The following is a 26942-nucleotide window of genomic DNA, read 5'->3' as shown; positions in this document are numbered from 1 at the left end:
GACATTACTCCACTACTGAATCTATATAAACCAACAGTTAAATAATGTCAGTTCTTCCGTGTTCTCTGGAATCAATCACAGCAAAGAAATTAGACTCTTTCTTTTGAAAAATGTTGGGAAAGAACAATACAAAACATTCTATTTAAGGCCTCTAACGTCAAGATTCAGTTAAACAACAATTATAACTAAACAATTTGAGGTAATGTTAGTTTCCATTAACATTAAATTAGGTTACTGAATTGGCAAACACCTTCCTATTAACATTACCCATTTTACCCCAATAACTAAAGAAATTAGCACTTGCAGGTCAAAACCTTTATTCAAGAGATGCAAAAATAACATTGATACAGTGACTGTCAAAAATTACGGCACTGATCATACTGTGACATCTTGGTTCAAAACAGCACACTTAGAAATATTCAACGTTCCTTACTTCAACTGAATGAAACTGAAAATACCATTTCACACGGCCCATATGGGATATTTAGACTGCATAACTGTTCATGCTACATCTCTTCACTAGTAAAAGAAAGAAAAAATACAAAGAGAAATTTAAAAATGCTGCCAAACAGACAGAGAACTTGTACAGAGCAAAAGGAAAAACAAACAACAACAACAACAAAAAAACGGCTCGTCCTCATGGCAGTTGCAGAGTATATAAAAATGAACCCTGCGATCTGTTCCTGGAATTGAGCTTCAAAAATGCAGCAGAACAAGTGTGAGATTTAAATGTCTTCTCACCTAGAGCTGATCAGCTTGCATGCATAACAGTGAGCTTCGTTGCAGGAGCAGTTTTGTCTTAGTTGTGAGCTTTTCTTGAGAGCTGAGTTGCTTCCAACTCCATTACCACCCTTTGAATCACCTCAAAAGTGTAGCAGAGTTGTGATGGGTAACTCATGTTGAAGGAATAAAAAAGGTCCAAACAGCATGGCTACTGCAAAGGTCACGTTATCCAGATCTTGAAGAACTACTATACCCTCGATGATGATGCCAACGTCAGAAAAGTCATTGCCTGGTGCATCCTCTGGAGACAGATGTTCATTGTGGTTTTCTCAATCTGTGCAGTGGCCTCAGTCAAGTCCTGGTTAAACACAAAACATTTCTTTAAGATTCCTTTTTAAACTCATCTCTTTTGAATCTACCAGTTCTAATGTTAGAGTAATTTAAACCAATGCAAGCAACATAGTAAATAGCTATAGCCAAAGAGTGGCCTGCCATGCTGCCATTCATGGTCTAACAGAGTTTCTAAGAGAGGGTGAAAAACATAATTTCAAATGCTTTACATTAGTTTTTCTTAGAAAGACACCGGCCCATCAGAAATCCAGGTTTTGTCACTCAGAAGATGTTAGAATTTAGACTTTCAGCCCCACAATTTGGTTAGCTGTTGGTCTTTTTTTTTTTTCAAACAAAAGCTAATGTAAATATTGGTGGGATTTTCCTTTGTTCACTAGAATGACAAATTTAAAGTTTTTTCACACTGATGTGACCCCTAATACAGGGGTGGGGCCTCAAGGGCCGGCGGCTGAGTTCACTACCAGGCCTCATGTGAACTTCAAATTATTAAAGAGGACTACTGGTCCTAACTGGTCCAATGAGGATCAAGTGGATAACTAAATGCATTTTTAAATGTTGCAAAGCCACAATCTACTCATAAAACACTCACCATGAACTCCTGCACCAAGATGTTGCAATTGTCTTTCACACAGATGCGGAGCACTTTGATGAGACTCCCTTTGAGCATTAATGTCATCCTAAAGTATTATAACAAAGAAAACAGAGATTTGTGAACTTTTCAGTAGCACAGAAGAAAATGATCCCAGACCAAAACTTAAACCAGTCAACATGCAACACCAGCATCTACAAAGCAATATCAAAAGTTCCTGTTTGACATTAACTTTATGGATATATAGTTTCCAGAACATTTATTTTTTTAAAAAGATCAATTTTTCTCAGTGGGCCAGTAAATGCATGACGAAAATTATGGCATCCTTTCGGTGGAATCAGTACTCACAGGTAATAGTTGACTGTTTCAATGGATGCAGCATAAAAATCTTTTACTGACCTAATGCAATACATATACACTTTGTAGTTAAAGAATTTTAAAGTTCTTACTGTCATCATGGCAGCTACATCCTTTAGCTTTGTGCCCTGTTCCCCCGATCACTTTGCAAACACTTTCAGCAGACTGTCAGAGAGAAACTCAGCTCCGTCAGAAACCTTGACTGTAAAGGCATGGTTGGGATGCACTGGAATGCTGCATTTCATCTGAAATGACATAAAATTATTTTGAAATAACAGCAGGCACTGTGCTTGGTTAATAATCAGTAATGTTTTGTTGAATAAAAACTGTGTTTCCAGATCTTATGGGATTAAAAAAATCCAAAGATGTTTATTTCTGATTTGCAACCCAAGAACCCACAAGTTACAACCTCATTTTAGTTCAAGTGTGCATTAATGTGAGTCCAGTAATCACCTTTCTGACAATACATACAGGTATAAGTTAAACCTATGGCAGATTTTGGATTTCTCAGTTGTATTAATAGGGTGGTCTATTTGAGTATGCATGCACCTAATAATTATAAAAAACCTATTATAATTAAGTTACAGAAACCTTAAGCGAAAATAGAATATACTTTCTTACCATAACACCTTGAACCCACAATCCATCAGCTGACTCCTGGTGAAATGCAGAATAGATGTGGTCTCTCAATGTGCATCAACAAAAACAAAAACAAAAACAAAAGGACAGCAGGTGAGGGCAGGAGGGGTAGGGATGTAAGCTAGCATAATACCGCTGATGATATTAGCTAAAGCTGTTCAATGTCCAAAATCTCACTAACACCACGGTGCAGTAAATACACAATGTAACTGAAGAGTCAGTTGACAAATCTATTCACACAGAAAACCAAATTATGTTATGAGTGCCTCGTAATTAGGTTTAATGTGATATTACGGCTCTTGTGCCAAAGACAAATTCAAATGAAAAAGCGCCAATTCTTTGATAACAGATAAAACAGCAAATACGCTAACGGCTCTTTTTTAGCATGTTACATGGCGGCACTTTAGACGTTTAACTACATTTGGCTGAAATATGGTAAATATTAATTCAAAAAATCAAGACATACCAAAAAACGTAGAGTTGGCTGCTCGACTTGACTGAGATGGATGCATTTTTTAAACCACGATCCAAAGCCCGCGAGATGAAATCACGCGTGGTTTCACGAGATTTAACGTTGCTATCTTATTGACTTACTTCACCTGAACATGATATGAACAATTTAATACACCCTTTCTGCATATCATGTAGTTTTTACACTATATAGTTACATTTATCTTTAAAACATGAGGCAATTGTGTTAAATACATGCAAGATGCTTACATAAATCCAAGAGATGGCCAGTCCCTTTTTTTCAGTGTGTGTGAAAATATGTTAAAAGTTTTTTTGCGACCCAGAAAGAGAAATAAGAGTCATATTAAAACTAAGTAGCTGCCGCCATTGTTGGAAACTGGAATTGGCTGGGCCATGCTATGAATTCTGCGAAATGGTTTTTCAATTTTGTTGAATGGAAAATCGGGAGAAATTCGGGAGAATGGTGGCTCCGGGAGATTTTCGGGAGGGGCACTGAAATTCGGTATTCTCCCGGAAAAATCGGGAGGGTTGGCATGTAGGGTTGTGGCAACACCACTAACCTTGTCAAACCCCTCAGAGTAAATCATATCACAGAATATGAGGAGTGTATGTTGAGGCGAACTGAAGAGGAGGACAGGGACAGGTGCTGCTAGGGCGAGACAAACGTCTCTCACGGAGTCCTTTAGTGCTGCAGGCAGGCAAGGTGTTCAAATAGTGCACAAGTTCAGTTTTTTTTATTTCTATATGATGAACTTGCTATTATTAAGTGATAAGAACAAGTAATCTGATGTCCTGTAATCAGTATGACGCTATAATTTGAGATACAATAAATAAAATACGTTTTTGTACAAAGCATCGGTATCGGATCAGTATCGTCGATACCACCCTGAATATTACTTGGTATCGGATCGGAAAGGAAATCAGTAGTATTGCACATCACTACTGAAATAATTAAATTATATTATTAAATAAATTAAATAATTTCCCCCAGGGATCAATAAAGTATTCTGATTCTGAAAACCTACACTGTAATATGTTGCTGCCGCCCTGTGTTGGCTCGCAGGCACAGCAGATTGGTCGGCGGAGTGGATGTTGTGAAGGAGACCACGCCCCCTCTCAGAGTTTGGCAGCGGGGTGGTGTGAAGGAAGGCAGGAAACCATGGATCCCACTAAAGAACAGCTGGAGAAAACGGTGGACATTTATCGAGATACGTGGGTCCGCTTCCTGGGTATGTGTTGTTTAATTGGTTTCTGGTTACCTGCGCTAAATTCACTGCCGGGACAGAGTGTGGACCAAATGCTAGCTAGCTCGGAGTTAGCAAAGGCAGCTAACCACTCTCCTCAATATGTATTTATAGTAAAGTTGCCTGTTCAAGGTCGTTTTATTACTGCATGGTATACTTTTGAAGCATTGAAGGTATGCTCGGCAGTGTCGCGGTTTTGTTTCCACACTGTTATGTAAGACGCAGTGCGCTACTAACTCCACGGCGTGTAGTTGTCCCGGTTAGCCCTTAAAATCACTCAGTGAAGGCAGTTGACAAGCAAGTTGAGACAGTGACTCAACCACTGAGAAACGGCCAGGCGTGATCCTATTTAAGGTTAGTGTATTTCTCCCTTTACTTCCCCATCTCTACCAGCTATTACAGCGAGGGAGGGCGCGAGCAGCAACCAGTCCTGAAGGGCATCAACTCTGCAGCTGTTCCCACAGGCTACATGCCTCCTCAGCTTTCATAACATATACTAGGCAGCAGTAACACGGTAGTAGCAGTGTGTATGCGGCGTAATGTGCATTCCTGTCATTTTTGTATGTGTCAATATGCCGCAACAGTGAAAGCACCTACATGTTAATTCAGCTGCAATAATGATCTTATTACGATGTGTGCCGGTATTCATGTGGATGCTACTTTGACTTTAACTTAAAAGCACTGAAGGTCAAGCATGCCACTCATGGCAAAAGCAGTCCTCCACCTGACAAAAACCTCGAACGTGAATAACAGAGGCGGATACTGTCCCAGCGTCCAGATTCCCCAAGCTCCCAACGTGAAGGGCAGAGTAACCTGCTGGACACAAAGGATCTGCTGATAATTTCCTGGTGACAAAATACAGGACACCCCCTGAGGTCAGGTCCGAGCTGTTTTGGCAGCACAAGGGTGACCTAAAAGTATTAACCATCAGTTTTTTGTTTTCCAGCTATATTATTCTGTACATTAAGAAACATTACACATTTCTACATGAAATTATTATTAATATTACATGTCTCCATACTGCGATGAAATTGCCAGGTGGTGGTTATCCAACTCAAACTTAACTGATCTTAATTATAACAAAATAATCAGTTAAATTAGTAGGAAGATCCATTAATGACCTTTGAGATTACTTAAATTCCTTACGTTTGGTTGTTTTAGAGATATTTTGAGCATGTTACCACAAAGTATTGAATGGCGCACTTTTCCCCCCCCCAAATCAAAGTGTTTTGGCAGTGAAACACAGGAGGCTATTTATTGGTGGATGGCAATAGAAGAGACAGTGGCTTGTCTGCTGTGCTTGTAGATTAATACCAATTTACTTTTATAATCTGATGCTAATAAATAATGCAGCAGAATTGCCCCGCTGCGTACGTGAGCACTCACTAATTGTTCATGGAAATCTCTAAACGTCACTTTTATCACCCACGTCCTGCTATCTTTTTCAGCATTTGTGGTCCTTATCGCTGCTGCTTATCTTATCTTGTGAGCACATAAAACATACCCAATCTCTCTAACTAACGTTCCTGTCTTGCTGGGCAAACAGCAGTCATGGCATATTTTCTTATTAGACAGTGCTTTCTTAGATTACCTCATCAGTACATTTGATGGCATGCACTGTAGAAAAGAAGGGCTCTTATCTTTTGGTTAATGTTACTCTCACCTTCTGGTCCAAATCCAGTAGCTGATCTGGGCAGTAACAGTCAAATATTTAAAATGAAAGTGTACCATGTGATGAAATCTGGGACTTTGGGACGTAGCCATGATTACTGCTGTGTAGCATCCCCCCCTTCTTGTAACAATAGTCCATAAATGTCTGGGAACTGAGGTCAGTTGCTTGACTTTTGGGAGAGGAATATTGTTCCGTCCTTGTCTGATATAGGACTCTAGATGCTCAGCAGTCTTGGGTCTTCTTTGCTGCATTTTTCGTTTCATGATGCATTAATTGTCTTTTCAGTTGGAAGAAAATCTGGACTGCAGGCAGGCCAGTTCAGCACCTGGACTATTTGACTATGAAGCCATTCTGCTGTAATAGACACAGTTTGTGGTTTAGTATAGTCCTGCTGAAGTATGCAAGCACTGTCTGGATGGGAGCATGTTGCTCTAAAAACTTTCAGCATTGGTAATGCTTTTCCAGATGTGCCAGCTGCCAGTTCTATAGGCAGTAATGTACCCCCATACCATAAGAGATGCATGACCTTGAACTGTGTGCTGATGCTGAAGTCAAATGGTCTCTCTCCCCTTTAAACCTTAGGAGACAGAGTCAAAGCAGCCATTCTTAATTTAAACCTTGGCAAAATACACAAGAGATGAGTTGTGAAAAATGACAGTTTGAGTTATTTTTTAGATATCTCACTGCAGTCTCAGTGTGTCTCCTTGCACCTGTGCCTCAGCAATAAGTCCTGGATTGTCAAAACAGTCATTTTCAGTTTGGGTAAGTGGAGGAAGTAGCAGGAAAGCAAATTTAGTAGGTGGAACAGGTTAAGAAGGTGGAATTGTGTTGATATTGTCAAAAAACAAAACCCAAAACAACCTTGAAATGACTGAAAACCAGTGTGAGCTATGTTAAAAGCTGCAGCCAAACCAATTGTGCATATACTTGAAGTGTTGCAGTTCTTGTTTAGCCTGATTTTTATTTCTATTATGATGTGATCACTGTCAGGTGTGTTTGGAACTGGTTCAGACTGCAAGGCATTTATTCCTCCAGTTCAGCAACTTTTGCCATGGCTGGTTTTTGTAGAAGGTCGTCTTGTGGCCTACGTTCTTTGTGAAAACACCAATCGTAACATTATAAGATCCATGATGTTTGCCTATACTTCAATCAATCGCTTGGTATTCGGTAACCTCTGTCTTTTGTATACAGTTGCTGCTACTCTGACTGCTCTTTCTTTTAGTTTTATGTGACTTGTGGTCGAGACAAAAACAAGCACTACATCGTGTATACTCAGACTATTTTTGATTACATGTGATTCAGCTGATTTTTGATGTGTTAAAACACAAAGCTTGTGACAGACATGTTGGCAGTGCTTGAACAGTAGCTTCAGTTTTGCCCGCAGTACCCTTGATGTAATCATAGAGCAGCAGCAGAATTTGACTCCACCACGCTCCACTGGTTCTGTTGTCACTGAACCAAAGATAATGCTTCTGTGTGACTGGTGTTAATTGTACCAGTGATGTTCATGTACTATGGGATATGGCGCAGGGGACTTCTTAATAAAAGATCTAGGAAGTGTAAGTCATTCCACCATCATTGGAATGGAAATGGAAAGAGATACAGCTGTTTATTAGCCCCTTCGTTTCAGGATTTGTATCCTGTCCTGCGATCTAGCTTATAAATAAATACTGCAGAGATCCTCTACTTTGAATATCATAAATTCTTTATTATTATGAATAAAAGTTTAGAACTGTTAATTAGCTTTCTGCTCTGGAGCTTCAGCACCTGATAGGCTATTGTGTATGTAAAGCAGACTTAGAATGCATTTATATCTCTGTTCCCACAGGGTATGCCAACGAAGTCGGGGAGGCCTTTCGTGCTCTTGTGCCAGTGAGCTTGGTATGGGGCAGCTATGCTGTGGCCACTGCATATGTTACTGCTGATGCCGTGGACAAAGGGAAGAAAGCAGCTGTGGTGAGATATTGCCATTAGTTTATTGTATCTTCATTAATAAACCTTATAGGGTACATTTTCATTTTTATGTAACAAGGAAAGGGTTTAATTACATCTTAGCTTTTAGTGACTTTAAGTTGAATTCTAATTCGTTTTCCCCCTTGCTGAGATTCATTTGTGTTTGTCTGACCTTGATATTTACCAACTACCAGGTGTACATTGCAAGTTTGTGTGTAAAAAAACAACCCCTAGTCACATGTGCTCAGGATCCAGCATGGTACTTTAGATGTGCAAAGGTCTGTACAGGCTTGCAACTAGCTGTGAAAATGAATGTAAATTCGCTCATGTTCTCCAATAGTCCAGAACACAACACTTTCTTTCCTGTATTTACTTTTATTCCTCCCGCCCCAGACACATCTGGCCAATAAGCAGACTGGACATTCTCACTTGGGTTGTAGTGACACATGTTAGTTTGATTGGAGTTCCCTTGGATTTTTCTGTGTGAACAGAAACCAAACCACAGAGAAAAGCTACAAGTTTGCAAACCCATCATCTAAATTGGACCATAATAAATGAACCATAGGTGTGAAAATGACCTTAGTTGATCCGAGATCCCTGGAATGGATTTGATCTTGAGACATGGTACTTTATAAGTGTTTTTATTTTAACAGTTTGACTTTTACATACTAAAACTGGCAAGTAAATATATATGTTTTTAATGGGTTATAAGCCCCACAAGTGTCCACTATCTGAAAGGATCATAAAGAAACACAGACATGTTTCTATTTTCCTCTTATTGTTCTTTCTTTGTATTCTTTTTTCTTCTTGAACCTCAAGGCAAAAAATTCTGAAATTTGTCCCACTGATTTGCTAAACCAAACTTGGGACATAGATCATTTGGCACAGCTGTAAGCAAACATTTACTATCTCAATAAATGTCTATGTGTCATGATGTCAACCTAATACGAGATCTAGGGAGACTGTGCATTCCTTTTAACACCTCATAGTTGCAACTGCAAAATTGAATTTGATCATAGTTTAAAATAAATTAATGGAAACTTTTTTTTTCTTCATTTTTTGCAAAAGGTGGTACAAGTGATCTTCAGACTAAAAGAGAATGCATTTTTCATATTGCTGCTTGTAGCTTTTGGTTCAATTGAAAAGTCCAGCTAAACTTGCTTATCCCCTTCACTGCTTCTTGAAACTTTCATCATTAACTGTGTTTAAAACCTGACCACAACAGTTGTGACAACCCTCATTTTTCCAAATATCCAACTGTGTCTCAAGGCTCATGGGGACAACCCAGGGAGGACAACAAAGGTTGCTGTGGCAGTGGTGGACACATTTGTGTGGCAGGCTCTTGCATCCGTGATCATCCCAGGATTTACCATTAATCGTGTGTGTGCCGCGTCGCTGTACCTGTTAGGAAGGACCACGAGGTGGCCATTACCTGTCCGCAAGTGGACCACCACTGCTATAGGTCTCTCTACAATCCCCTTCATCATCACTCCAATAGACAGGTAAGCACAAGTTACAGTATATTCACTCACTCATCCAAATCATTGAATTCAATGGCACTTCCTGTTCCAACATGACTGCATACCAGTGCACAAAGCAAGGTCCATAAAACATGGATCTTCCAACACCTCACAAGTGGGCTTGTGGAAGAATGATAAACGCACTCCTAAACCTTGTGGATAGCCTTCCCGGACTGACATCATATTAAATCCTATTAAAGCCTGTGTTGTATATGTTTAAATAGATTATTTTTAACATGATTTTTCAAATGTTTCTACTGTAACACATTTAGTGGCTCAGCAGTATTATGTCTTCATGGGATTTGTCTTTCCCCAACAAATGTCCTATTCACTGCTACTTAAAGGATAAAATATACAGGGCCCAGGTGTTTTGAGACATGTGAGACACATGAAAGAAGAAATGCATTGCTTGTTTTTTCATGGGAGTAGAATAATGCTAGATGTATTCCTTAAAATACCTAAAAAAACAAGCAAAAAATACAAAAAAAGTCATACTAAAAATTCAGAAATATTTGTAAAAATTACACCTAATTAGTTTAAAGCTTTTAGTTTAAAGAGCTGAAATGTTTTATATCATCCCTTGTTGATGAAGCCTGAAAAGGTTACACTACCCTAAGCACAATGTATAGTGGTCATTAATAATAATTAAAAAAAGAGGAATATTAATTGGTGATTAATTTTATCCCAAAGTTTGGGGAATTTCTTTGTTACAACCAAAACATTAAACACAAAGTTAAAAAAAGAGCCTTAAATATCCATCTATTTTCTGATAGTTACTTGGTCTCGGGTGCAGCAGTCTGAGCGGAGTTGCTCACACCAACTCTCCGAGGCCACCACCTCCAGGAGGATCCTCAGGTGGACATACCTGAAACACCTCATCTAGCATACGGGAGCCATCCTGGCCAGATTCCACCACAACCTTAACTTCCCCCCGTAGGTGCAGAGGAGTACCACTCTGGTCTGAGTCCCTCCCCAACTAATGTCTTCAGCTTGTCTATAATGAAAGAGTCCCTCCCTTGGGGGGAAGCCCCACCACTTGTAAGGGCAATCTCATCCTTTCTGACACTACCCAGGTTGATTCCCCAAATAAAGAACTTGATTAAAACAGAAAAAATAAATTAACATAAAGGAAAGGATCTCATAGGTAAAGACCTAAATAAAATACAGCAGAACAGAATAAGAATCTCAGTAAGTTAAAAAAAAAAAAGTAGATAAAATAAGAGAGGTTATTTATTTAAAATATGGGTGCTGCACAATATTACATGTACAACTACCTTCCCTTTATAAGCAAATTCAGCCGCTATCACTCGCTGATAAAACGTTGCATAACAGCAGCCGTTGAAAGCAGAAGTGTTCTTTGCAGCACTTCTGCTTTAGGAAATGGAACCAGAAATAATTTCATGGTAAATAAAAGCATTTTCACTCCCATGTTCTCTGCAGGTCAGTGGATTACCTGCTGGACTCCAGCCTTCGGAAGGTCTACGGTGATGAAGAGAAGCACAAATAAGGAGGGATCACGGAGGACAGACTGTCCCCCTTCTAACTGAGCAGGAGTCCAGTCTGTCTGTACAGACACATTGCTGATGTGTAAAGAAGGGATCCATGAAATGAGATTAGTCCACAATTAGTCAGATAAACTATAATACTGTAGTTTTTTTTTTAATTGCAGAACTATGAAATGTACTACATTAGTTAAGATAGATAAGAAGTGAAAACTGACTGTGTGAAATATCCCTTTTGGGGAATTTAAAACTCTCAGGGGCGATCTGGGTGGTGACAGCAAAATATTTAAATGGATATGATGGGTTAAAAAAAGTACTTTACATAGTACAGTGAACCTCTGCTCTTTGGGAGCGGTATACATATATATATTTTTACCATACTCCTGATATCTTATAGAGACACAGCACAATGTGAACTGTTACTCTGAGGCTTCACTTGCTGTATTTATTAGCCATATTCAGCGGTACTGTAATGACAGGCCAAAAAGCCATTCTGTTATTCATTGCCAACTTAAAGTTTGACTTTGTTTTTGTCCTTTTTTTGAAAGGGTTTTCTTACTTGGAAGGTTAGTGAAAGCATTCTTTACAAGCATCTGTGTATACATTACCAGAGCAGTGTGGACTACAGTGTAATTTGCTGCAGTCTGAAGATGTTAGATCTATAACTACATGTCTCTCTGGCACCAAGAGTGTTGATTCCTGTAGGCCTCAGATTAAACTGATTGATCAGACTTTGAATGATCACTGTCCAAAGGGCCAGTTTAATAGATTTGCTAAAAATGTTTAAGGGATTCAGAAATATGCAGATACTCTGTGCTTATAAGCAGTTCTTTGAGACGTCAAGAGACGTGTGCTGAATCTCATGCTGAACTATGCAAGGGAAAAAGTAACTTGCCAGTAAATGGACATCGTTTTCCCGTCTCGTGAGTGCGCACAAATTTTGATGAAAATGTAGCGCGATACTTTGATTAGATGTCACTTTTTTTTTAGCTGAAACACTGAGGTAAAGGCCATCAGCAATAACCTTTGTTTAACATGTTTGTGTCACGCTGTTTTATTTTTGTCAGTGAGGGAAAAGCCTGTGATGTTTCACGTGGTGACACAAAGAAGTGATGCCAGTCACAAGATCACCTAAGCACTGCTTTGTTTTGTTTTGTTTGAGGGGGGTTTCCATTAAAACACATACTCAAATCTCCAGGATGTGCAGTATTTAATGTTATCATCTTACTGTAAGCACGTTTACTTTGTGGTGTTTTTCAGCCTGATTTTAGTCTTATTTTCATTTGTAATAGCAGGAAGCGTAGAGGCTCTGAAGTCTGCTTGCAGTTAATGTACTGATCAGCTGTGCTAAAGGGAATCGGGACACTTGAATGACATATTGATGTCATCGATTACACCAGTGCTTTTCCTGCTGTGACATGTCAAAATGCCTGCCTTGATTAGAAAGTGTACCGGTGCCACCCTTGTGAAAATGCTCTTATTCAGTTTCAACATTTCTGATTTGCATGCTGCAAAAAAAGGAGGAGGGGGGGGTTTCTTTAAAATGTATGTGTGACTTGTGTGACTGTGTTACAAGAGGGAATAATGAGTCACAGTTTCAGCCTTAACTGACAAAAAAATTAAAGGTCAAACCTCAAACTTTCGTTTACTGTAGTTCACAACATGGAGTGTGATGAATGTTAAAGCTCCATTCATTAGAGTGGATATCTGATATTAAGCAGTCCTGTTATTCTGTACCAAAGCTGTAACGAAATAAACGATCTGTGTCTGTTCATGGTTTGTTTCAGTGATCGCTTTAATCTCATCACACCTGCTTCTCAAGTTATTTATATTTATGGCTTTAACGTTCTCCGAGTATCCACCTCTGAACTTCAGACAGAATATTGGATTTTACGATGCACTTCCTGGAAGAACACTCTTCTCTGCTGTTTCAAGTGGCAGCATAACAACTTGCTCTTTGTGTGGTCAATTTCTGTTTGACTGACTGTCACTTTCTGATGAAAGAGGTGTAGTTTAACCACTGAAATGGGGGCTCTCTAAAGGACACCAAAGTAGGCGATTTGAGAGCTCAGTTGCTGCAATTTGCCTTGATTGAGTCAGGACAACACAGCTGATGTCACTTCTGTAGATAAGGTGGCTGCATTAAAAAAAGCCAAGGGAAAGCTGGTTGTGAGCTTCTGTGATCATGTTTGTGCTTTGGTGTGTGTTTTTGGCCTTTTTGGCCATGCCTGGTGGTCATTCAGGTAAGAAAACAGCAGCATGTGTCTACTGTTGGGTCAGGATCTGATAAATTGGCTTATATTTTTGAGTATCTACTTGCAGCCATGCTTCAGTACACCCAGGAAGAGTGGCTTATCACTGAGAAGCCGCAGTATGTTGATGCTGATGGACAGTTTGTAGCAGTCCAGGACGGCATGCCTGAAAGTTCATCAGAAGTTGCCAGAACACTGGAAGCCAAGGACCAGATGAAATCAACTACCCCAGAACAATTTCTTGTGAGGGAACAAGGTGGGTTGAGGTTTCATGCCTTTAACACGATCGCTAACAGCATTAATAATGACCTCTTTTGGTCATCCTGCACACTTAAGATTTGATTTGTGACACTTCTGCTTTGTTAGACTTCAAAAAAGCTGAAGGATCAGCAGTGTGGAAAATTGCCCTGGTAGTAGCCATCCTGCTGGTGTCTGTAGTGGGATTGCTGAGCACGACCTACTACCTGTGTGTCTGGAGAGGAGGCAGAATCTACTATCAGGCTCAGAAGGAGGGTTATGCTTAAATAAAGGAAATGTTTTGTAGTAACTCTCACAAGTCCTTGTCTAATTTCAATTGTTTGTGGTTTATGTGAGGATGTTTGCAACACGCTGCTCTGTTTTGTAAGTCTTGACTGATTCGGTGTTACTTGTTCATACTAGGTGCCTAAAAATGAAGCAGTGATGAAGTCTATAAAAAGCAATGTGATTACATATAATGAAAGTGATATGGTGGTCCCCAAACCACTGTCTGCTCTTTTCAGGCTCTAAAAATCATTCTTTAGCCCACATGCTGCACATGTTTAATCTTTACCATGTATCACATGCAGATGCCACTTTGTTAGGTACACTTTAACTGCTTGTCAGCTGAGCTACTTTCAGCTGCTGCGAGACTATGATGCCCTCATGTTGGTCTTCAAGGAGTATTTCCGATAACTTGGCGAATCTATGCCATGAAAACTTGCAGCAATTCTTGCTAAGCACTGAACCTCCTACTTTACATTTCTGTACCACAATTTATGGAAAGGAACAAAAAATAGAACCTGCAAGATATTTGTAAACCTAAACTTGGGTTTTTATGTACGCACTACAGATCCAATGCCAATTCTATAACACGTGCACAACGCGGGCATCTCCACAGCGATACTATTCAACTGTAATGAACTACGGCATCTCGAGAGAAGCCTTTTCAGACCACAACTAGGCATTTACATTTATTAAAAAAAAAAGGTCGCTTGTTGTGCATCTTGCAGCCACTGGGTGTCATCACTAACACAATTTTTGGATAAGGCTCGAGCTGTTTAACTATAAGAACTGCTTCTGCACAATTGCAGTCATGCTGTTGCACTGTGAGCTTATACTCTGTTACATATGGTAATGTCTGAACCTCAGACATTTTCTGTTGTGCTGCATGTCCATAAGCCTCATGACTCAAAGTCTGGCTTTAAGCGCTTTGTGTTTATGCACCGTTAAAACCTCATTTAAATTTTTATTTATTTTTAATTTAACACAAACATTGCTTCTGCCTTGCTCTTTGTGAATAATGTGTTTGCTGGCCAGCAGAGACGAAAACGCCCATTCTTGTAGAGGACAAATTGGTCATTGTGTAAATGAGCTTAGGCAGTCTCGTGCCAACATGCCTCAAGGTGCTGTACATCTTGAATGCCTTAATAAAATCTACCTGACCTGTGTTTTCTTTTGCAACCATCAATCTTCCATTACTAAAGCCCTCCTCTCTTTGCAAACTCTACTTAATGTTCTTGTTGGCCGCCTTTGGCAAACAATTTTGTCTTCATAAGAATTAATCTTGATCAGAATTATGGCAGAGGTGGATGGCAGGCTATTGGCAAAAACTGTGTACTGCTACGAGTAAAGAGTAATGTTTTAATTCGGTGTCAAGCAGCAAAGCTCGCATCAAATCCACAAACATTTATAAGTCCCCTTTGAGCAATATCAGGTGGCATTAGGGGGCCCATGGAGACAAAACACTGATGAATTGAATTAATCTCCCCCGTTGTGATGGATGGGCCTGTTCACAGGGGGCTGGAAAAGGGGAGCATTGTTCATCTGTCACTCCAATTGCCATGTCCCTCTATGATTTGTGCCTGGGTTACGAAAGCCACAAGTGGCCAAAAGACCTGCCTTTCTCCTTCTCACATGTCTCAGTGTGTGTGTGTGTGTGTGCGCGTTTTCTCTCCATGATTTCCCACCCTTTCATTTGCTCCTCTACATCCCCATAACCTACTCTGATATCCACAGTCTGAAGCAAAAAAACTTGAATGTCATGAGTGTTTTGTTTTGTTTTTTAGTTTAATATATATCAGATAAAACTCACATTCGGTGGTGCACTTTATTAAGGCTAAAAAGCTGTTCTTTAAACTCCAAATGTTGCTCAAGTTTTAACTTCTCTGTGCTCTTTGGCAGTACAGTGCCATGAAAAAGTATTTGTCCAAGCTAAGTATTTTGGACGTGTCACATTTAACTGCTTCATATGGTCAAACAAGTGTTAATATAAGACACAAATAGCACGAGTCAATACAAAATGCAGTTTCTAAATGATGATTTAAACAGAAGCTATCTAAACCAACTTTTGATTGATTGAATCTTTATTTTGAACATGTTGAAAAAGTATTAAAAAAAATAGAATTAAAAGAGACAAATGAACAAAGCAAACAAAAGGAAAACGAGCAACCACAACTCCAAATAACGTCCATGTTCAAAAAGGAGCAGGAAGAAGCATAAGCTTATTTAATCCCACCCCTTTTCCACTATCTAGTATCAATAGACTACAGAAATACCTCCTTGCAATTACATTATATGTTATGTGTAATTTTTTTTTTTTTTAAATATATACACATATATGTTTCTATCTATCCATACATACGCACATATACACATTTTCAATAACCCCATTAACACCTCAAGGATACACAGCCTACAATTATTTATATATATATATATATATATATATATATATATATATATATATATATACATACACCCATACCAACAAACCCGTGCATGCGCACACACATGAAAATATTAGACAAGAACACCCTATCAAATCTCTACCTTTTCCCTGTACCCTGTAAAAACCATATCCTTAAACCGCTTTTTAAACTGCGCCATGCTTGGACATTGCTTCACATCTTTACTTAGTCTGTTCCACAGCTTCACTTCACTTCACAACTTGGGCCTACGTGGAAAAAGTATTTGCCCTTCCCCTGCTGAATCATAAATTAGCTATAATTAACCACTTTTTTTTTTTTCTTCGACAGCTGAGTTCAATGTCACTGCCGCACCCCGGCCTGATTACCATCAAACCTCACTTAAATAGAACCTGTCTGACAAAGTGAGGCACACAAAGGTCTCAAAGAGCAACACATCATGCCATGATCTAAACAACAGCTATGGACTAATTATGCTACTTTCATGCAATTCCTGTAAAAATATATACTGAAGCTAGATGAAGCCCAGAGTTTCCGAAACGAACACGTTTTATCTCCCCTTTAGGCCAGCTTCATTCCTCTCATAAACAGAAGGTAACAGGCAAATATAAATTATGTCAGGCATTAGAAAGACATCTAAAAATGTACAGCATCTTTACTTTACATGTGTACACTACGCGACTTTTGCTACGAGGTAAAACTCGAACTCTTTTGCTTGGTGCGTGCTCTCTGAGCTTATGTGCATTATTACGTTCCATTGAAATATGAGTTGAAAGCAGAGATAGTGGTGTTATGCCTTCATTTCTTGTCATAACGTCTTCCCTAATCCCCTTTTCCTGCTTTAACTGTACAGTCCATGTAAGTACAAAGTGGAAGAGTATGAGTACCTTTTTTGGCCCTCTTGTCTTCAAAAAAACCCGTTTTTGTTTTTTTTCTTGCTTTGACCTTGTGCCTCAGAGTTTCAGATTGGCTTTGCTGAGCTCCTCATGATCCCATATTAAAAAACATTCCCTCTTTTGGGATGCACAAGGCACATAACCTGTTTGAACTTAAACTTGAACGCTGCCAAGGCCGCCATCTTGGCTCAGAGCTTTCACTCTGTGTGGTTTCTCTAAAGCGCTTGCCCCTTGAAAAGCAGCCGCTAAAGGCTCCGATGTTTGAAGCCCATTCACTGGACAAAGCTTAGATGTGTTCACAGGTTTTATGCTACATGTGGATAACAAACTAAAATCCAATCAGCTGCTGGTTGATATCTGGTGCCTGCGAGCAGACTGTGCTGCTGAGTGCTATGAAACTCTCAGTAGGTGGACTGGAGTTAAAGCAGCAGTCATGCCCAATAAAGCCTGAAAGTGAGGGTGTCGGTTTAGCTCACTGGCTGGAGCAGATGACCTATGTGCCATAAGGCTATTGCAGAGGCCCGGGTGTGAATCTGCCCCAGGCTGTTTCCTGCTCTCTCTCTCCCAGCTTTTGTCTTAAATCTAAACTGTCCTGTCATAATAAAGGGTAAAAAGCCCCAAATAAGAAGAGGGAAAAAGGATGCTGATGCATTGCTGTGGTATGTGTGTGTGCGCTGAGCTTGAAAAAGTTAGAAAATTATAATAAGATGCTATGGAAAGCACGAGCTTCTTGTTTAGTGAATGATGATATAGGTTTCAATCAACAAGATAATTAAGGTTTTAGAGCTACACTGCATAAGATCTAGAAGTGGTGGGGTTGGAAGCCTTTTACAAGTCTGTCCATGCATGTTGCACTGCACATATTTACTGCTGACTTCTCTTGAGTTAGGGCATGTCTACTAATTGGAAGGTTGGTGGTTCGATCCCCGGCTGCTCTGGTTTGTATGCCAAAGTATCGTTACGGAAGAGTGAAAAAAAAAAAACAGCCCATTTACCATAGCCAGTCAACCAAATTTCACAGAAATAGCTCCCTTTAAAACCACATTTATTAAATTCATGATGATTTCTCTGAACACCAGAAATATCCTGTGTTTTTTCATTTGACTCTCAGATAAAAGGGCAGGAAAAAAGTCTGTTCTCTTTAAGATAAAATCAACTAAAACAAATGGACAAAATTAAAATGATTAGAACTGGGCCATAATTATATCCCACTACTGGTAAAAGCATTAAAAAAAAGCCTAAAAAGTGGTGGTGGCCACACAACTCGGTCTCTTTCACTCTCTCTCACAAATGCACACACGCTGCTCTTAGTGCCCCCCTTTTAGTGAAGGACTATGTTTGTGGAAAGGCCATTTTAAGGGCACCAACTGAAATGTTTAACGTTCGCCGGTCGATTTATTGAGGTCAGGGGAAGGCTACGTTTTGAAAAATAGAAGAGCGGGTCGTGTTTGGATTGATTTTCATGAATGATTTTATGCTGTGAGCAAAAGAGAAACAAAAGACAATCACAGCACATCAAATCACGGCCACAAAAGAAAATAAGGGGAGGTGACATAAAAAATGAAGGCCACGGCCAGAGCCGTGTCACTGAGCGCTAAGCTAATAAATATCAGTTTGTTTCTTGGAAATGTGAAGACAAAGAGCGTGAAGAACTCTGCTGGATTAAGCTGTTACAAGTGTTGAAGGGGGGAAGAAGGGGGTATTAGCACATTGTTGCTATTGTGTAGTTGCTGATTTATTTCCAACTTGAAAATAAAGTCCAAAGAGAGTATTTGATTTGAAAATGTGGGGTGAAATAATAATAGCAATCAACACTAAATCATTTAAAAAACAAAAACAAACATCAGATATTACAGCTAGGAAATCTATATGGTGTCATTAAAAGACCTACATTCTGCTATATACAGGGAAATAAGGGTCTTCATTTTGATAAATGATGACAACACTGCCTTTTATTCATGTGGTTCAGTATTTATTCTGACTCTAGTATTGGTATTGGCTCAATACTAGCATGACAGAACTGCTACGTTGTTTCTATCCTCTATGTTCAGCATAGCTCGCTTAATTGTTTTAAATAAATGATTACCTTTTTGGAAATGGAAAAAATACACCTCAAAGACACACTGTGAAATCTGCCTGCACCTTTTTCTGTTGGCCGTCACGTCTATTTTATTTATAGCTTATGACACATTTAAAAGAACAGAAGTTCATCCAAAGTGCTTTAGAAACAGACGCGTTACATTCCAGGTCTCTAACAAACCCAGTTTCAAAACACATGAAAAGCTAAAAGGTGTTTTGTCGACTTATTATTGTGGAAAGTAAAACTCACAGTTATTTAGTCATCATTGAAAGCTGTTCAGAATTTGCAAGTTGATGATATGATTCATCTCATAAGTCATGACACACTCCTTGCCCCCACGTTAGCCTCCTTTATAGGTTAAGAATATTGGTTTTGGTATCAGTGATACTGGTCCTGTATGTACTTGGTGTCAGTGTTGCCAAGCACTACCGTGTGATACAGTCTGTGTGCTCTGTATGCTGGCAGAACTCTCTCTCGTTCTCTCTTTGTGAAATGAATTAGGAGAACATGAAAACTGAGCAGACCTTCAGCAATACATTATGTATGAGAGCGCTTGAAGGCTCCTGCTGAATTCTGTTCAGGTGGCATCAGAGGGTGCAGCCAAGTGGAAATGTTGCCGTGGTCACTTCAAATCCACTATCTGTGGTAATCTTTCTACATGAAAAAGCCACACATGACTCCAGCCATACTCTTCCACAACGAAACCACGTTTCTATAGTGGCCGCTGAGGATTAAAGGCCTCGCTCTAACCTCCGGGCTATCTTCTACCCTGCATAACTTTGCAGCTGCTATTTGCAATGTAAATTAAAATCTATATTTTGTTTACCGTCTCGCACTTGTGTGTGCTAATCAGCTTCTCTGCATCGTTAGAGGCTCGCTGCGTACACCCTGTGCAGCGGTGAGTGTGACAGCTCGACGTAATTCTAAAAATCAGATAACCTACCATATGATTCCTCATCTTCTGTTGTTGTGCGATAACATCTAATTTCCCCATCTCTTGAGTCATCTTACAAAGACATCATCTGCTCATCGTGAAATCAATATGCTGCGGAAACACCATTACAACAGTCTTCACAGCGTGCTTGAGTGAATCACTCGAGAGCTGAGATGAAAAACGCACACACGCAGGTACACAAATACACCGTCTCCTGTGTCCTTGCATATAATAAGAATAATTCGACTTTCGGTGTGTAATTTAAGTTTGTCTCATTGCACATTCAGAAAAAAAGGTAATCAGGAGATCGGCACCGGTATCAGGATGAATTATGGTGGGTTCATAGGGGACAGAGAGATGTTGTTGGTGAAAGGCACAGTGCTGCCTTTAGTAGTAGCAAAAAAATCAAAATATTAAAACATGCAGGCAGTGCTGTCCCCTCACTGCAAAAAAGTGGGTTTAAGAGACAAGCAGGTCAGGTAGGGCCGCTCTGTTTCCTCACATGTAGATGCTTCCACAGTCCAAAGTCCCGCACTTGAGGACAAATTAAAGGAAAAACAGGAATAAACTGCATGGGTAAGATGATGAGTCCCAGAGTACTTTAATGGGGTTTGGCTCTGATTCCAAAGTTCCTGGAAGTCTAGCGGAGGGAGAACGAGGATCACTCTCATGAAAGACATTCCCTCATTTGGTGCTTTGATGGATGGTGGTAGACAGCGCTGTCTGACGCATCAGGCTAAAATCTCCCCATGGACATTCAGCTGGGTTGCATAAGATCCACATCATATTAATGCTCATCAAACCATTCGGTGACTCCTCGTGCAATATTGATGGGGCCATTGTCATCCTGGAAGAGACCACTTCCTACAGGGTAGGGATGTTTCATAATGGGATGAAAGTAATCAATCAGGGCAATTTACTTAATTTTTTAATTTAATTTAATTTTTTACAATAACCCTTCATTTTAAGGAGACTATCTGACCCAAACCATGCAAACAAAATTCCCAGATCCTCCAGTTTCCCACACAGATGGAGCAGAGGATCCTGTTTTTCCCTTTCATTATTCACCTTTCTATATGCAATGACTAACTGGTGATTTTAAAGTAGCTCTAGGTGCAAATGAATGACCATGAATTGTTGTCTCTCTCTGTCAACCCTGTAATGGACTGGTGACCTGTTTGTACTGTACTGCCACCTTTTCCCAAAAGTCGGCCGTCAGCTTTGCAACCCTTTAAAAGATTAGTCAGTGGCAGTTACTGAAATTATTTGCTTTACTACTGACAACAGAAGAGTCAACCACCATGCTGGCGTCTCTGTGAGACTTTGAGCTAAATGCTAACACAAGCTAGCTCATAATAATAACGGTAACACTCTGATGCTGAGCAGGAACAGCACAATGTTTAACATGCTAATGTCTGCAAATTGGCACTAGACAGAAAGCAAAGCATTGAACCAAAGCATCAGAGAAAATAAAATATGGATGATGGTGGTTCTACACGATGGAGTGGGGCTCAGAATCACAACTGAGAAGTGAAATAAACAAAAATAAACAAAAAATCTGCATCCCTTGATATGATAAAATAAAATAATCTGCCTCCATCTCAGCCACGTCTCTCTGACTTTGTCTCCAAATTGCCCACCTGCCCTCTGATAGGCTCATTTCCAATCTTCACATCTCTGCCATACATCATACCAGGTCTCTCTATTATCTTGTAAACCTTTCCTTTCAGTCTTTGCTGTTATCGCTCTGTCACAAATCACCCCTGATACTCGTCTTCACCTGCTCCACCCTGCCTGGACTCTCTCCTTTGGGTATCTTGTGCACTGTCTATCGCTTTAGATCGTTGAACCCTGGTATTTAAACTCATTTACCTTCCCTACCTCTTCTCCTTGCACCCTTCCACCTGTCTCCTTTTCACTCACACATATATTCTGTCTTACTTGACTACTGACTTTCATTCCTCTTTTCTCCAGTGCATGCCTCCACCTCTCCAGCATCTCTTCCACCTGCTCACTATTCTCACTACAGTTCACAGTGTTGTCTATAAACAAACATCAGTCCACAGAAACTCCTGCCTGACCTAATCTGTCAGCCTGTCCATTACCAGCAAACAAGAAGGGGCACAGACCAGCTTAAACCCATGTGCCAGTCCTACTGCACTCCACACCGCTGTCTCGCTGCCCCATCCTCACCATCGCCACTTCTGACTTCCTCATGCAGTACCGCAGTTCCTCTCTTGGCACCCTATAATATGCTTTCTCTAGATCCACAAAGACAGTGCAGCTTCCTCTGACCTTCTCTATACTTCTCCATCAAAACTCTCAAAGCAGACATCACATCTGCAGTGCTCTTTCTCAGCCAACTGACTGTCAGCTCTGTTTGTAACCGAGTTTCAACAACTCCTTCCCATAGCTTCACGATATGGCTCCTCAGTTTTATCCCTCTGTAGTTACTACTCTGCACATCAGCCTTGTTTTTAAAAAATCAGTACTGGTACACTGCTTTTCCATTCCTCAGCCCTTTCTTACTCTCCAGGATTGCCCACTGCCCTCTCTCCAAGACATATTCATACCTGCACAGGTAAGTCACTAGACAATTTAATAAAGACAGTAAGATTCATCTTTTTGGAAATATGAATGTATGTATAAAATAACTGAGCCAATTAATAATGTAAATGTTGATCACCTGGCTTTCAATAATCCGATGGTGCACTAATAAAAGGAAAGGTATCCTCTCAGTCATTAGGATTCATCCTCTAAGAGGAAATGTGTATGCAAAATCTGATGGGGATGCTTTTACTGTCTTCTAGATATTTACACCAGTGATGGATCAAGTGACTGACCAACATGCAACGTGCCTATATGCAGACATTTAAAATGGGTTGTCTTTAGAATATTTGGCTCTGGGCCTATGATGGCCAAGTTAATATGCAGTAACCTGAAGTGGAGCCCAGCAGCTAGACAGTATCTTCCTAAGAATCAAAGCAAAATCAGATTGAGCAGTTAAAAACAATAACAACAACGAGCCGATGACAGCCTAGGAGAAGTCAGACCTGTAGACATCCCCTCTTTTAAAGTCCCTCTCTCTCCTTCTCTCTCTGGCACTGCTATAATTTTCCCGGGTGAAATGATGGATGAGGCGGTGTCAGCCCATGTTCATTATAATGCACACTATCTATTCTTCTCAGCCAGACTCTCCGCGCTCCAGGAAATGCCAGAGTGGTATTGGACCCACGAAGAGAGGCGAGAAGCCCATCTGATTTTACCGAGAGGATTTGCTGCTAGGTGCATGTTAACTCAGCACACGGTAATTCATCAATCGCTAATGAAGATACTGCGAGGCGACTGCTCATTCTCAAAAGAAACACATTCCTCTCTGGCTGTGAATGATGAACTCCCTTTGATGCCCATAATCCCCTGCAATATGCTCGTCTTGAATTAATAATAATGTGGATGGCGGCCTTTGTGTGAAACATTTGGAAAACACAGCAGTGTTTGTCCCTGAAAACTGATTTTCACAATCACATTCAAAGTAACGTCTTCATGAAGTGTAAATCCATGGCTAGGAATGTCTCTAGTTCTGCCTTATCAAAAGCAATCAACTACATGTGCAAGCTGTATCACAACCTTAAAATACATTTCCTGTGGGTGAAACATGGCACGGTGGTGCAGTGATTAGCACTGTCACCTCACAGCAAGAAGGTTGTGGGTTTTAATATACTGGCTGGCTGACTGGGAAATTTGTGTGGAGAAAGCATGGATTGCTCTATTAGCCCTGCGACAGACTGCTGTCCTGCCCAGGGTGTACCGTGCCTCTCGCCCTGTGACAGCTGGGGTGTCCACCACCACTATAACCTTAAATTGGATGAGCAGAAGAAAATAGTTTTATGGAGGTGGCTTAACAAGATGACAATTATTGGTGTTTTTCTATTATTCACACCCTTATGTGACCATTTTTTGGCCCTCATATTAAATAAATAGCCTAATTAAAGTATATATTTTACAATCACGCTTGTTAACATGTCAAATTTGTAATTAACCGTGTGCTACTCTTGATTATAAACGTGACTAAAATAACGCAGTGGATGTGGATGTTATTTTTTGACATGTACCTAACCCACCCTGGCAAAGGCAGCGCCTTCCCCAAGTGTCAGCTGCCTCGGCAGCAGAGGAGGGTGACCCAGCGCGCCGTATAAACACTGCTCAGTACTGCCTCCAGGAACACCGCAAAAAGCACAAAGTACTGATTTGGACTCCAAAGATCCCGATCAGATCAAGTGACCGTGAGATTTGCCAGAACAAATGGGATGCACAGATATCTCACCACCCCATGAATCCAAAGGCTCTGCTGCCCACATTCCCATGGGAGGTCCTGTGTCTGTGTCCACATGAGTCAGAGCTGTTTTGGTATCACAGGGGACAGGGCTGATTTCTGTGAACAACTTTTATTTGCTCCACAGCAGTTTCACAGTTATAGGAAATGTCTTTGTTTGTCATTGTTCATGTGGTGCAAACCTTTTCAAGCGTATTAGCAACAGAAAAAAAAATCTTACTAATAAGGATGTTTTCCAACTTAAACTTTGGCTGTTATATCTCATCATGAATATTTAATATCACTAATAAATATTTAAGAACCGCAAACACATTTTTTAGGAGCATTAATAAAACTTGATGTCCTGACTGATATAAAGCGTCCTTTTACATGTCAGGAGACACACTTCCTGAATAAAGCGCACACGGATGCACGGCACATCTAAACAGATTGTCCGGACAAACATATTATCTTTAATCACAGCAGTAATGCTTCCTTTCTCCTCGGTCAGCAGGGGCCTGACAAAGGGGAAATGTGTGGCATATTGAAATAGATTTATTCAAACTGATAGCATCTCATCCTATCAGCTTCACACCAAGTGGGCCAAACAGTCTTCAAAGCCTTTAAGGGTGTATTGAACAAAAGAGGGGGGAAAAGTGTCCAAATGAGTTCTGGATCATTCCAGGAGCAAAGGGATCGATAACCACCAGGCTAAGCTCCTCTCGCTCATCCATCTGATTCATATCTTGCCCTCTTTCTGCTTTTTTTTTTTTTTTTTTTTGTGCAGATATGAGAGGAATCACCAGACTAAAGGCTTCTGGTCTGTGGCAATATGTACCAGCTTCTGGCTGTTTTCTCAAATACATAAAGCTGTATGTAGTGATTAATGTGAGAACTGAACCAGTGTCAGGATGGACTAGATAAGTCAGCATATTGCGATCTTCACTGGAAACATAAGGCAACAAAGGGAATATACAGACATCCGTAAATAGCTCTGTTAGATCTGGAATTAGAGGTAACGTCTCTTGTGTGGAAAGGATCTTCTGATTAGCCTGGAAGTGCCACTGAGCAACTGTTTATACACTTCAAATAAGGTTCAGATGGCTGCAAATTTCGTGAAAAGTTTGCATCATGTGTCCACCTGACAGTCATGACTCACATGATTAAATTAATCAAAACACTACATCAGTCAGTTATTGTTAGTATTATTACAAATACTGTTTTATATTACTAATTTCTTTTTATATATATTATTCATGTATGTCACTTTTAGAATGCGTCTAACGAGTCATACAAAGGCTGTGAGACACTGGTGGCCCTTCTCAGCTGCTTTTTCTCTAAAGATAACATCTCAGTTCAACAGAGGGAAAATAATACACGGGCAGGTGGTTTTGTAGTGTGTAAGCACTTAAAAATCATTATATGACTCCAAATGAAAAAGTCAGATCAGGTCAGTGTTCAATGACATATTTCATTTTTCTGAGGGCGGAGAGATGAAAAGCTTTTGGGCTAAATAAAGTAACTATTGAATCTTAAGGCCTCTAGGGGGATCCACATGCAAAGGTCTGCATATTCTTCTGTTTTGAGCAAGAGCAGCCCAGTTACTTCAGTGTAGTCAGAAAAGACTCTTTTCAGAAAAAAAAAGAGCATCAGGTTAGCATAACTAAGTAACTGCTGAGCAAGATTAAAGACCGAATCCAGTTAACTTTGATATCCAACCATAAAGAAAACCCAAGCAAATATAATGCATGTACAGCATGTGAGTCACTAACAGTAACACAAATATTTTATGTGCTGACTTCTGAATGGCCTCTGCAGTACAAGGAAAGAGTGTCTGCATAATAATGCTTTGTTCTTAAGCCTCAAAGGAGACTGCTTGACACAGGACCTGAACCGCATGTTTATGGATGGAGTTTACAAAATCTCTAACAGCACACTTGTAATATAAATATAACTTGTGTACACTGCATTGACAGAATAATAATCAGTACATATTATTATAATGCACTTCCACTGGATAGATTAAATCAAGCAAAAATTGGAATATTTCCAGGCAATTTCATGTCTTTGGTATTCTGCCTGGAAACCCGAGTAAGTATCAAATCAAATCAAATCAAATCACTTTTATTGTCACATCACATGTGCAGGTACACTGGTACAGTACATGTGAGTGAAATTCTTGTGTGCGAGCTTCACAAGCAACAGAGTTGTGCAACAATACAATAACGTAAAACAAGCAAAATATAAGAATGGCTAAATCTGAGACTAATAAATATATGTACAATATATAATAGTATATGCATTACTGGATGTGTATACTAAATATGTTTTTCTACGTGTGTGTGTGTGTGTGTGTGTGTGTGTGTGTGTGTGTGTGTGTGTGTGTGTGTGTATACATATTTTACAAATTAAATAGAGTAAACAATAAAATAAAATATATAAAAATATACAGAGTTGGTTGAGACATGTGCAAAACAGAGGCATTTATATACAGTGTGGAGT

At 39.8% G+C, this 26942-nt stretch overlaps 2 protein-coding genes and 1 long non-coding RNA gene across 3 annotated transcripts; 2 read left to right on the top strand and 1 right to left on the bottom strand.

Annotated features, from left to right (window-relative positions):
- Positions 1–104: 104 nt before the first annotated feature.
- On the bottom strand, positions 105–3409 carry LOC146570889 (uncharacterized). Its single transcript, XR_014893039.1, has 4 exons — positions 2642–3409; positions 2113–2265; positions 1664–1751; positions 105–1081 (listed from the first exon to the last, which is right to left on the bottom strand). It is a non-coding gene; the product is annotated as an uncharacterized LOC146570889 (long non-coding RNA).
- Positions 3410–4204: 795 nt separating this feature from the next.
- Positions 4205–12791, top strand: mtfp1 (mitochondrial fission process 1). The gene is made up of 4 exons (XM_085279670.1): positions 4205–4359; positions 7875–8002; positions 9269–9501; positions 10960–12791. Exons 1-4 carry the CDS (start codon positions 4290–4292, stop codon positions 11024–11026), a joined length of 498 nt encoding a protein of 165 aa, XP_085135796.1. The 5' UTR covers positions 4205–4289; the 3' UTR covers positions 11027–12791.
- A 319-nt stretch (positions 12792–13110) lies between these two features.
- Positions 13111–14901, top strand: LOC146570887 (uncharacterized). The gene is made up of 3 exons (XM_085279671.1): positions 13111–13264; positions 13344–13529; positions 13640–14901. Exons 1-3 carry the CDS (start codon positions 13207–13209, stop codon positions 13795–13797), a joined length of 402 nt encoding a protein of 133 aa, XP_085135797.1. The 5' UTR covers positions 13111–13206; the 3' UTR covers positions 13798–14901.
- The last annotated feature ends 12041 nt before the right edge of the window (positions 14902–26942 follow it).

The sequence above is a fragment of the Mchenga conophoros genome, linkage group LG7 (genome assembly GCF_057382185.1).
Source record: "Mchenga conophoros isolate Kocher_MC1m ecotype Shallow Benthic linkage group LG7, M_conophoros_male_GT1.1, whole genome shotgun sequence".
In the NCBI taxonomy this organism is placed as follows: Eukaryota; Metazoa; Chordata; class Actinopteri; order Cichliformes; family Cichlidae; genus Mchenga; species Mchenga conophoros.
Note: the sequence above shows the minus strand (reverse complement) of the source record. Positions and strands in the feature narration are given on the sequence as shown.